The sequence below is a fragment of the Malurus melanocephalus genome, unplaced genomic scaffold (assembly GCF_030028575.1).
Source record: "Malurus melanocephalus ecotype Western Australia unplaced genomic scaffold, MMel_1.1 scaffold_845, whole genome shotgun sequence".
In the NCBI taxonomy this organism is placed as follows: domain Eukaryota; kingdom Metazoa; phylum Chordata; class Aves; order Passeriformes; family Maluridae; genus Malurus; species Malurus melanocephalus.
In genome coordinates this window covers 84,920-97,317 of record NW_026624077.1, presented here as the reverse complement: position 1 = coordinate 97,317, position 12,398 = coordinate 84,920, and the positions used below count along the sequence as shown (strand labels likewise).

At 49.4% G+C, this 12,398-nt stretch overlaps 1 protein-coding gene across 1 annotated transcript in view; it reads right to left on the bottom strand.

The window, feature by feature from the left end:
* Positions 1-1,112: 1,112 nt before the first annotated feature.
* HDAC3 (histone deacetylase 3) overlaps positions 1,113-12,398 on the bottom strand; it is a 12,926-nt gene continuing 1,640 nt past the window's right edge. Inside the window, exons 3-15 of the mRNA XM_057385589.1 lie at positions 10,850-10,992; positions 9,617-9,698; positions 9,387-9,443; positions 9,238-9,293; positions 7,815-7,948; positions 7,486-7,566; positions 7,329-7,402; positions 7,118-7,182; positions 6,314-6,403; positions 6,141-6,199; positions 5,576-5,655; positions 2,560-2,717; positions 1,113-2,287 (exon numbers count right to left, since the gene is read on the bottom strand). Of these exons, the coding sequence (XP_057241572.1) occupies positions 2,218-2,287; positions 2,560-2,717; positions 5,576-5,655; positions 6,141-6,199; positions 6,314-6,403; positions 7,118-7,182; positions 7,329-7,402; positions 7,486-7,566; positions 7,815-7,948; positions 9,238-9,293; positions 9,387-9,443; positions 9,617-9,698; positions 10,850-10,992 (1,149 nt within the window). The 3' untranslated portion in view covers positions 1,113-2,217. The remainder of the gene's footprint in view (positions 2,288-2,559; positions 2,718-5,575; positions 5,656-6,140; positions 6,200-6,313; positions 6,404-7,117; positions 7,183-7,328; positions 7,403-7,485; positions 7,567-7,814; positions 7,949-9,237; positions 9,294-9,386; positions 9,444-9,616; positions 9,699-10,849; positions 10,993-12,398) is intronic.

The following is a 12,398-nucleotide window of genomic DNA, read 5'->3' as shown; positions in this document are numbered from 1 at the left end:
AGCCAAGGCTTCTCCAGAGAACTCACCCACTATTTGCACTCAGAAGTGTCTTGAGACTACAATCTCTTCTTCTTTCTCCCAGACCTTTTCTGAAATCATATTCCTGGGACCTGGTGACAAAGTCTTGTGAGGCTGAACTCTGTGTGTTCAAAGCCATCTTTGAGCTGGTCCTTGGTAGCTTCACTTGATAAAATCACAGAATGGTTTGGGTTGAAGGACCTTAAAGCCTATCCTGTCCCACCATCCCAGGCTGCTCCCAGCCCCAATGTCCAGCCTGGCCTTGGACACTGCCAGGGATCCAGGGGCAGCCACAGCTTCTCTGGGCACCCTGTGCCAGGGCCTCCCCACCCTCCCAGGGAACAATTCCCTCCCAATATCCCATCCATCCCTGCCCTCTGGCAGTGGGAAGCCATTCCCTGTGTCCTGTCACCTTCCCTATGATCCCTGCCCTGGTGAAGTCCCTGCTCCTCTGATAAATTCGGACAACCTCCCTCCAACACTGACACAGTTAGGAWTTTATGGCTCCTTTCCCAGATCAGTTCTCCCTCCTCAGCTGAGGGATCCTGATCCACCAAATCCTTCCTCACACAGGAGCTGTGCTAGACCTTTGATCATCCTTTTCCACACCCATTCCAACTCCATGACCACTTATTTCTGTGGGATTTCTCTGGGCACTCACTGGGAATAACCCTGACTTACTGTCTGCTTCATGTTTGAGTGACAYGAACTACAAAACAGACCCCAAAAGGGCTTTGGGACAGAGAGTGCAAAGTGCAGAGGCTGTTACGTATTAACACAGAGTGGGTACCTGCAACTCAGAGAAATCATGGTATTTAAAATAACTGCAGGAAAGATTTCCTGAATCAGCTCTGCAGCTTCCTGCAAAGTTTCTGCTGGACTTGGGAGGCACAAMAGGAGTGTCCTGGCCTCTTGAAAGSGAGTTCAGGGTGCTCTCATGYGCAGTGATRCCAAAAACTCACCAACATTTACTCAGGGGAGAAGAATTCCCTCCATTCATTCATTCAGTGGACAYTACCCCTGGCAGGGACATGCTGGACCCTTGGGAGAACAGGAGCCAAAAAGGTGTGAGGATTAAACAGACAAACACCAGGTCAGGTAAGAAAAATACTGCCTCTTCTTTAATGTTTAAAGACATCAGTAAACAAACAGAACCGTACAGARGCTGGACCCTCCTACCCCCCCAAACAGCATGTTCCAAACCACCACAGGTACCAGGGGAGGGCTCGGGAGGAGGAGCAGCCAAGTCTGGGATTTGAGGGATGGCCATGAGAAATGTCTGCTGTGTCAGGGCAAGAACACAGCACTTGGAGGGAGCAGCTTCCCTCACCCAGGAGCAACATCTTGCTGGGTACAGCCAAGGGAACAGYTTCCACTCAGAGCAAATCTCTTGCWGACACACAGGAGGACCTTGTGTGAACTGGGGAAAGACAGCTGGAAACTACTTTAGAGGTGCAGGACACACTAAGTACTGACCTGGGCAGCCAAACCGCTGTTCCACAGGGATTTAAGCCTCTCAAGGAATAAACACAACAAGGAGGTCGTGTGCAACTCAAAGTGTTGCAGAACTCGTTTGTGAATGCAGATCTGGGTGTGGGGGAAGGAACAATGCTCTGCACACATCCTTCCATCCACTCCATCGAGCTGCTCCCTGCTCCAGGGACATCCCAACCCCTACCCCACAATTGGCCYGGCCTTCTGCAATAATTCCTGGAGCTGTGGAGCAGCAGCTGGTTACAAGGGACATCAGAAGCAGCTCTCAGTGCAGGCTGCAGAGGACATGGGGTGGTACCTGCCTGAAGGTGGGGACAGCAGGATGGATCCAGAGCTGCTGGAGAGAGGCAGAGATCGTAGGCACAACTCCTGTAGCTCCCACCTGGCCAGCAGGAGCCTGCCTGGGAATCTGGAGCGTGGGTCAGCCTCTGAGGGCAGTCACATGGCTGCCAGCCAGCACACAGCACGGGTTCCATTCCCAGAGCGGTGACAGCCGGAACTGGGATGTGGTGGCAAGCAAGGAACACATGTCACCTCTGTGCCTCTCCAGGTGGCAGGAGCCTGCAGTGGGGCTGTCTCTGYTGCCACCACATGCAATCCAAGATGAAGGGAGGGTTCAACTGGCTCCTCCAGGGCCCAGTTCTGTGCTCCAAGCACCCATGTCCAAGGCGGGAGGCCCCGCAGTCCAGAGCCCACACAGAGCCCTCAGATCTCCACATCACTCTCTTTGTCATTGTCGTGGTCACCGTCGTAAAACTCGTTGGCAGCTTCAGGCCTGGGGGAAGAGAAATCCCTGTCAGCGAGGAAAGAGAGCCTGGAACCCCTAGGGCTGGAGGGAATGTCATATTAGGGGACCACATGTTCCTACAGAAGCTGCTTGGGTAAAACCAGAGGCTCAGAAGTGGCTTCCCTGCCACTCATGAAAATGAGATGTCTTTAAGGTCCCTTCCAACCCCAAATTCTGGGATTCTAGGACACAGATGGATTCCACTGATCCACTCCCAGGGCAGAGAGGGAAGCCCAATTCCCCAGAACAAGCTCTGGTACCTGCTGTAGTTTTCCTCAGAGCCCCTTTCCTCTGGATCGGGCTCATCTGTGCGATCATAGCTGAGCAGATCTGAGGGGACATCGTGGATCTGCACGCTGGGAGCGTGATTTAGCATCTTCAGATTCTCAAATATCGTCTGCCTGATCTGATCCAAGTACTGCAGGGAAAAAACAGAGGGATCATCACAGTGGATGTGTCAGTCTGCAGAGCCACAGCTCTGTCACCTGCCTGCATCATGTGCGTGGTGCCAGGAGAAAAAAATCTGTGCAAAAAGCCATTTATCAGAGTGTATTGGGTCTGACTGAGGTAAAGCTCAAGCCCTTCCAGTACGGTGCTTTGCATGAGTGGCTGGACAGGAGCTGATAACAGAGCAGTGTTTTGGCTACTGCCAAAGCAGGGCTGTCCCTCTGACACTCCTTCCCCCTCAAAGGGATGGGCCTGTGTAAGATCCTGGGAGGGGACATGACCAGGCCAGCTGACCCAGAACAAACAAAGGGATATTTCACACCATATGGCGTCAGCTCAGATATGTAAGTGAGGAGAGAGAGAAGGAAGGGGGGGCATTCATGAGTTTTCAATGTTTGCCTTCTGGAGCAACCACTACGTGTACTGAAGCCCTGCTTCCCGGGAAGTGCCTGAACAACGCTGCTAATGGGAAGTAGAGATTGATTTCTTTTTTTTTTTTCCCTTTAGCTTTTGCACATGCAATGCTTTGCTTATATTTTGTATTTTTGCTGTAATAAAACTACTTTATCTCACCCTGCTGGCTGTTCACCATCTTACTTCCCCCTGTCCCAGAAGGAAAGGGAGTGATAGGGAGACCTAGTGGGCAACTGGCATCGTGCCAGGGTCAACCCACAACACAGTCTTTCTTGGTGCCCCAACGTGGGGAAAGATAAAGGTAGTTTTATATATACATCTATATATACATATACTGCACGCTCTAGTAATTCTCTAATAATTGTAAGTAATAGTTCTCAAGTAGTAAACTTCTGAGCTCCTGTGTGGCATACAGCCTTCAGTGGCCACATTGCTTATCTTTATTTTGCTTAGACTGGGCAAGAAAGGGTGAGCTGTTCATAGCCCCATGGGCCCATGAAATATCAGGTCATCTTGGAAGAGATGCAACATTCAGATTTGCTCGTGATCGAGGAGTGAACCTGACCACGGAGGCTCTCAGCCAGGTTATACATGAATGTGAAACGTGTGCTGCTATCAAGGGAGCCCAGCGAGTGAAGCCTCTCTGGAATAGAGGGCGGTGGCTGSGTTTCCAGTATGGTGAGGCCTGGCAAGCTGATCACATTGGGCCTTTGCCACAAACACGCCAAGGCAAGTGTTATATCCTCACCATGGTAGAGGCAACAAGCAGCTGGTTGGAGACATACCCAGTGAACCATGCCACTGCCCGGAATACAATCTCAGGTCTTGAAAGGCATATCTTATGGCGACATGGAACCCCAGAAAGAATTGAGTCGGACAACAGGACTCATTTTCRAAATAATCTTATAAACTCCTGGGCAAAGAGACATGGCATCAAGTGGATATATCATATCCCCTATCATCCACAGGCCTCCGGGAATATCAAAAGATACAAGGGGCCGCTTAAAACTATGCTAAGGGCATTGGGTAATGGCACATGGAAACATTGGGATACAAACTTAGCAGAAGCCACTTGGCTGGTCAACACAAGGGGATCTGCTAACTGCCCTGGTCCTGCCCAAACTAAGCCATTAGACACTGTGGAAGGAGACAAGGTCCCTGCGTTACACACAGGGAAGTGGCTAGGAAAGTCAGTGTGGATTTCTTCCCCCACGGGAAAAGGCAAACCCATTCGTGGGATTGTCTTTGCCCAAGGACCTGGGTGTACTTGGTGGGCAATGCAAAGGGATGGGGCGACACGGTGTATACCTCAAGGAGATTTAACCTTGGGGTAAGAATAATCTATGATGCAAATTGTATGTTGCAGGAGATAAAGTAGCAGGAGTGATGAAGGAGGAATTTTGACAAAAAGTAAGAAGAATATTATGATTAGCCAGGACAGTGTTGGTGCCCAGCCATCAAGCGAGCAACTTCTCCTGCCCTGACCCCTCATCCTGCTGGAGTGGAGACCTCGGGAAATTAATGGTTTAAAGATGTGGTTTGAGCTGTATGTGTGGATAAGAAAGGATTCTAGTAATGAGAAATACAGGAAATTAAAGAATTGGAAGAGATACATATAGATTCTGTGGAATCTGAGTATGACGTAAATGGTATGGAATAAGGGGTGGAGATTGTATTGGGTCTGACTGAGGTAAAGCTCAGGCCCTTCCAGTGCTGTGCTTTGCATGAGTGGCTGCACAGGAGCTGATAACAGAGCAGTGTTTTGGCTATTGCTGAGCAGCGCTGTCCCTCTGACATTCCTTCCCCCTCAAAGGGATGGCAGTGTGTAAGATCCTGGGAGGGGACATGACCAGCTGACCCAAAACAACCAAAGGGATATTCCACACCATATGGCGTCAGCTCAGATATGTAAGCGAGGAGAGAGAGAAGGAAGTGGGGGCATTCATGAGTTTTCAATGTTTGCCTTCTGGAGCAACCACTACGTGTACTGAAGCCCTGCTTCCCGGGAAGTGCCAGACCAACGCTGCTAATGGGAAGCAGAGATTGATTTCTTTTTTTTTTCCTTTAGCTTTTGCACGCGCAAGTCTTTGCTGCAATAAAACTACTTCATCTCACCCTGCTGGCTTTTTGCCATCTAACTCTCCCCTGTCCCAGAGGGAAAGGGAGTGATAGGGAGACCTAGTGGGTACCTGGCATCGAGCCAGGGTCAACCCACAACACAGAGCACAGGGGGTGGGAGAGTTAATTCTATCATTGGACTGAAAGAGAAATAATTTGATCAAGCACACAGGATATACAGACAACCTAGGTTTTGGTTTTTTGCCTTGTGCTCTACCTGGTTTCCCAGGACACAGCATCCACCAGAGGGTTTCAGAAATTCAAAGCTGATATTGCAGCACAGCTGCAGGCACTCACCTGCCTGGAGTTCTGATTCTCAATCCTTGTGCTGACATCAGGGTGAAGGGTGAAGTCTGGAGCGAAATACTCGAAGTACTCTGGGATGGAAGCAGGCACAGTTAGAGCACAGGGGGCCCACAAACACCCTTCTGGCTTTTCCTCCTCCTYTTCCTTCTCCAGAAGCTGTGCAGAGAGCAGAGCTCACCCTCCCACCTGCCTGAGAGTAAGCAGAGCCCAAAAACCACAGCGATACTCAGCTCTGAGTGCAAGGGATGAGACAAAACAGGAAATGGCTCAAACTAAATCACACCTGACACGTAAGGCTGTGTCAGCCCAGCAAAGTCCACAATGGAATGGTGGGAGATCACAGAATGGTTTGGGTGGGAAGRGATCTTAAAAYTCATCTCATTCCAACCCCTACCATGGGCAGGAACACCTCCCACTATCCCAGGCTGCTCCATCCAACYTGGTCTTGGACACTCCAAGGCCAGAAAGTGCTGACAGTTTGGCCCTGGTCAATGCAGAGTAGAACATCTCAAGGATTTAGCTCAGCTAAGGAGGAAAAAAGGCAAGTGCAGCTTACCACTGTATGGGAGTTCATCACTAATGGGTTCATCTACGAGCAAGGACGTTTCGTAAGTCCTGGGAAGATGGAAAAAGAGGAGCTCAGTCCATTGAAAGGGACATGGGAAATGCAGGGACAAACCCCACAGCAGCTGCCCAACCAGCACCCCTCACCAGGCAGARAGGACTCACCAGCAGCGTGCCACGTTCCGGACTGTGTAACCTCCTCCTCCCAGCACCAGCAAGGGGATGTTGAAGCTCTTCACGTACTCCACACATTCCCTACAAACCCCAAACAGCAAAATGCCAGAGCTGGAAACTGCAGCACAGGTTCACACRTCAGAAATGCTCCCCTGAACTCCAACACCACCACAGCTGGTGTGACACACCTGGAGCTTCAGGTGTGAACCACAGAATCACTATCACAGGGCTTGGGTTGGAARGGACATTAAATCCCATCTCCCTCCACCCCCTGCCACAGACAGGGACACCTTCCACCATCCCAGAGTGCTCCAGCCTGGCCTTGGACACTGCCAGGGATCCAGGGGCAGCCACAGCTTCTCTGGGCACCCTGTGCCAGGGCCTCCCCACCCTCCCAGGGAACAATTCCTTCCCAATATCCCATCCATCCCTGCCCTCTGGCACTGGCAAGCCATTTCCTCTTAACCCAAGTCCCCCTCCAGCKCTCCTGAAGCCCCTTTAAACACTGGAAGGGAACACTCTGGGRTCTCTCTGGAGCCTTCTCTCCTCCAGCTGAACACACCCAGCTGTCCCAGCCCTGGCTCCAGCCCCAGGGCCATCCCTGTGGCYTCCTCCTCCACCACCCCCTTGCAGCACCTTGTACAAAGCCTCATTCTCAGACTCCCTCCAGTCACACAACTGTTAAAAAAAAAACCCAAAAACTGCTGGCAAGCCAAAGTCAAAGCTCAAACATCCCAGCAGAGACTCCTAGCACCCTTCAGGTGTTTTTTCTGTGCCCAGCCCTGCTGTACTTACCCATGGCCTCTTATACTGAGGTTAAAACATCCCAGCCGGTCACAACCCAGAGAATCGGCACCACACTGGGGAACAGAACAACAAGGGAATTCTGGCATTGCTTTCCAGATCCACACCAATCCTGATATCCCAGGGACAAAAGGGAAAACAGGGATAGCCCTCCCCAGCCTCTGAAAGGTGTGGATGTGTRCAGAGAGGTTTGCTTCCTTACCTGCAGGACTATGCAGGTGGGCTGATAGTAATCTACCACCTGGTTAATGACTGGCTGGAAGAGGTGCTTATAACCTTTGGAGAGAAAGGAGGATTTGTCATGGCTCTGGAGCAGCAGGAAAGCCCTGGGGCAAGGGGAAAGGGTAGGGAACACCTACTTTGGTCATCGATGCCATCTCGTAGGGGCACGTTGAGACAATAGTAACGGCCACTCTCTGCACCAACCTCATACATGTCACCTGCAGAACAGGACAGTCACAACAGCCCTGAGCCTTCAAAGCTGTGGAAAGGCCAGATCTGGGCTGGGCTGAATCTCTGCACCTGATCAGGAACCCTTTCTACAAACAACTCCAGTTCTGTTCCCCTGTAATCACTTTCTCCCACTGTTTCCCTTTGCAGGTTAAATTTTGTGATTTACACTGTTCTGCTCCAGCAGAGCTTCCAAAGGATCCTGAAAGCAGGCTCACACTAGAAAGTAAACACCTACCTGTGCCAGGGAAGAAATAGTTGCCATATTTGTGAAATGACACTGTCATGACACGGTCTGTGAGGTAGAAAGCCTCCTGCACCCCGTCCCCGTGATGGATATCGATGTCAATGTACAGCACACGGGGGTGATACCTGTGGAACAAACACATCAAACTGTTGGGATCCCAGGCATTTGTACACACTCAAACACTTGGTTTTGATGTGCTTGGGAATTAGTGTTTAAAACATTTTCTTCTGGTGTGCTCTGAAATGGGTATTAGAATAAAAGGTTTTTAGATAGGGGCAGAAATATCTTGGAATATAACTTGTTTAACCAGCTGGGTGTTAAAAAGATTTTGGTTTCCAACGTGCTCATAGTTAATCTTTAAGAGCTCCAGTGATTTTAATCACATCAGGAAATGAAATGCAAACTGGCAAGGAGGAGGTGGGAACACTCATTTCCTCCACATGMCACAGTATTGGAGCACTGTGTCCCAGCTGGTGAGCACCAAAAATTCTAGCCTGGGCTAAATCTACTGGAGAAGCAGCCAGACACAAAAAAAAAAAAATCTCAAAATGCAGTCACCTGCTGCAGAAATGGATCCTGAAACAGAGAACAAAAGAATAGGGACATTTATAATATCCCAGGAGGGGTAACTGGGCTGTATTTGAGGCCTCTGGTGGGTGGAATTATAAAATGGAAGTGCAGGGATACCCAKGGAAATCCTGAGGTGCCAAACAGAACAGGGGAGATGGGCAGAGAGGGAGGGGGAATAAGAAATCCCAGTACATCCCACAAATCTGACTTTGAGAGCAAGTAAACCTGCCAGCAGTCACGTAACTACTGTTTGGTCAACTCCAAATCCTTTCTAATTCCATGACAACTTGTCGCAGATTCAGTGACAAGGAGACCACTTCAGAGCACAAAAAAAAAACCCCTATAAAATCTCAGATTAATTCAAGAAACAAAGGTATTTCTGTAACTCTTCCATTTTGAATTTATTTTCATTTCCTAAAACGAAAAATAACCTATTTTCTACTGAGTGTAAGTGTCCTTTGATCACCCATGTGTAACCCAAGCCCTGTTCTTAAGCCACTCAAGCAGCTCCAGAAAGATTTGAGTCATTTATCTGCCTCCAGTGAACCAAAACTTGCATTTACTASAAAAAGCTGAGACTCAGGAGCCCCTGAAATGAATGTTACAGATGGATGAGAAATGGGATTGGAGAACTCTTCTCTRTCCCTCAAGCTTCATGCAGCAAAACTGGAGTCAGCTATTCCAATTCTCAAAATCTTTCTCATGTCTTAAAATGAGACCAGGACAAAAATCGAGTTTTTGGGCTTCCTGGATTCCAGAAAGGAAATGAGGCAAAGAAACAGAGAGAAAGCAGAGGGAAAGCACAAAGCAGCCAGCAGAGTTCAGCCCTTGCCCCTGTCCTTACTTGAGCAGCTCCAGGATGCCGATAACGATGTCATTGACGTAACAAAAACCCGAAGCCTGGAAGAGAGAGAAACCCCAACAGCTTTAGAGTGGGATCAACACGGAGCCTGAGCCTCAAAGACAGAGGAACACACAGATCTGCCTCATTACCTCAAACTTTTTGGCGTGATGGAGGCCCCCTGCCCAGTTAATGGCAATGTCACAGATCTAAGGGAGGAAAGAGAAGCGCGTTGAAGGTGACAATATGGTGACAATAACCCTGTACCCTCTTCCCCACTTCCACCTGCTCATTCCAGGGGCCCACAAACACCTTTCTGGCTTTTCCTCCTCCTCCAAAGCTCYAGCTGTGTTCCAAAAGATCAGCACCTCGGGCCCCTTACCTTGTTGTTCAGCTGTGTTGCTCCCTGCAGAGAGGCCCCAGTGTAACGAGAGCAAAATTCAAAGAGGCCTGGAAACACCGGGCTGAAAAAAGAATGAATAAATCAAACAAAGAACATCTCATTCCTCCACTTTTCTCCAGAGCAAAGCCAGGAATAAAACTGYCCAGGGATAATACCTGAGCAAGAATAAAACTCAGGTCTCTGTCAAAAAATTAATTTGGGATCAGGATCACTCTGCCCCTGCTTGTAACTCACTGAGCCCCAGCAGGTSCGTGAGCTGGCTGCAAACCCAGCAGGAAACTCAGAGAATTTGATAATGACTCCCAGGGCTGCCAAGGCAGTCTTCAAAAGGTTTCACTGCTCCCAAAACATGTCAAAGTCTGTCCTGCAGCTCGGCTGGGATGTGCCCAGAGCTGGGATATGATCAGACACTGCCTCAGGAGAGAGAAATGATAGCTCTCATCTGGCTGGAGGATCATGGAATACCTGAAGMGTTTGGGTTGAAAGGGAACTTAAAGCACATCCCATTCCACCCCTGCCATGGCAGGGACACTTTCTACAGTCCCAGGGTGCTCCCAGCCCTGTCCAGCCTGGCCTTGGACACTGCCAGGGATCCAGGGGCAGCCACAGCTTCTCTGGGCACCCTGTGCCAGGGCCTCCCTGCCCTCCCAGGAAAAAGTTCCTTCCCAATATCCCATCTAACTGTTCTCTGGCAGTGGGAAGCCATTCACTGTGCCCTGTCCCTCCATCCTTTGTCCAAACAGCTCTCTTGTCAGCCCCTTCAGATCCGGGAAGACCACAGTGAGGTCACCTCAAAATTCTTTCCTGAATAATCTGAACAATCCCAGCCTTTCCTCCCAGCAAAGCTGCTCCATCCCTCTGACCATCCTGGTGCCTCCTCTGGCCTGGCTCCAGCAGCTCCACGTTTGACCCCCAACACTGGATGCAGCACTCAAATCCTTAAAGAAGACATTTGGCACATTCTGGAAGAACTGGAGACTCTTCCAGAACAAAGCAGAGTCTGCAACCCAACAAACCCAAAGCCAGACCTACAAAGGAGTCCTGCAACATCTACAGAGAAAGGAAAGGAATCAAGGAGGCTCCATAACCTGATACACACAGGAGGGACACTCCTTATTCTGGCCAAAACCAAGGAAGAAATGGAGCATTCCAAAAGAGCTGTTAGGCTATGACCAACAGAGGAGCAAGTCCTGAGTGCAGGAGGGCACTCACCAGTCATCACCCACGTTGAAGGCATTGAGGCTCTTGGTGAAGCCCTGCATGTTGTTGGGGCTGACCCTCTGCAGGAAGTCGATGTAATCCTCGGAGTGGAAGCGGCACATGTCRTGCTGGGATGCCTGGTATGGCTTGAACACCTTCCAGAGACAAAAGCAGCAGTTATTTCCCATCCAAACTCCCATTTCCTTGGGCTGTCAGAAATCTCAAGCTAATTGGCAAGTGAGCTGCATGAGGTACATCAAAAATGTTCCAACACTGGCATTTGTGTTTATTTAAATTCAACAGCTGCTCCAGGAAACCTGCTTTCCTTTCACTTTTCCCTTTCATAAACTCATCTCCTGGCTCTCCTGACTGCAGCTCTTAACACAAAATTTCTCCCTCCCCCACAGCACATCCCTCTCCTTGGGCAACAAAAKAGACCACAGCTTTTCCTTCCCTGGGGGGACCATTCCCTCCTGAGTCACCAGTTTTCCACAATTTTAAGGCCTTCATCTAGGGGTGGTTCTGATCCCTCTGTCTGATTTGCCAACAGGCTCCAAATTATTTGGAGAAAGCTCCCAGACAGATGAGAGAGTTGCATAAGTTTTGTTTCCTTTGGAAAGGAAAATGGGGTAAAAATGGTAAGGGAGCTGGATGGACCCAAATTCAGTGCAACACACGGGTTTGCCAATTTGGCACTTAGAGCACAAGCCTCAGTGGAGGGGAAGTTAAAAATTAACACCACGTACCTGGGAGAGGAAATTCAATTGATAAGAGATCTTTTCTTATGATTCCAAATTTATCTTACTAAAAGCAATCATCTTATAGAAAAAGTGGAACATGGACGTAACAGGAAGATGCATGAACTAGTCTCCAAAGGGAAATTTATGAGGAAAACTGCACCATGTTCCTGTATTCTGGACTAAGCAGGAAACCTGTTCATTTTCAGAGCCACAATACACCCAAACAAGYCCATCTCCTCCTCTCCTGGTGTTCTCCACATGGATTTGTGGAGCTGGATGTTTCTCAGAGGCTGCTGCCTCTGACAACTCAAACATGGGGATGGAAACAACTCCTCAGAGCAGCTGCTGAGGGGAAATGCAGGAGCTATTCCCAGGAGGGCTCTGCCAGMGATCCCCAGGAATCCAGATGGTCTGTTAAACCAAACAAGACCAAAACTKATGGTAAAGAGAGAAGAAATGGCTCTCACTGGATACCCAGAGGCTCTCTCGTAGTAGAGATGTGGGAYACAGAAAGGGAGGGAAGACTGAAACCTTCACTCAGCTGCTGGCACAAGAAACCTGCCTGCTTCCACCCTTCCCAGCAATCCCACCCACCTTCCTGAGCTGGGAAAGGTGGGAAGAGGCAAACCCAGCCTGACAGGATCACCAGCCTGCTATTTTAAAGAGGGAGAGGTAACAATCCAACCACAACACAAAGTTAGCAGGGCTTTTTTCAGTCCCAACTTTCCCAAATCCCTGCTTTTATTTGCTCCTGACTTTGCCAGCCCCTGACTGCTTGGGATGAAGTCATCTCTGAGGTTTTATCCCTTTTTATCCCAGAG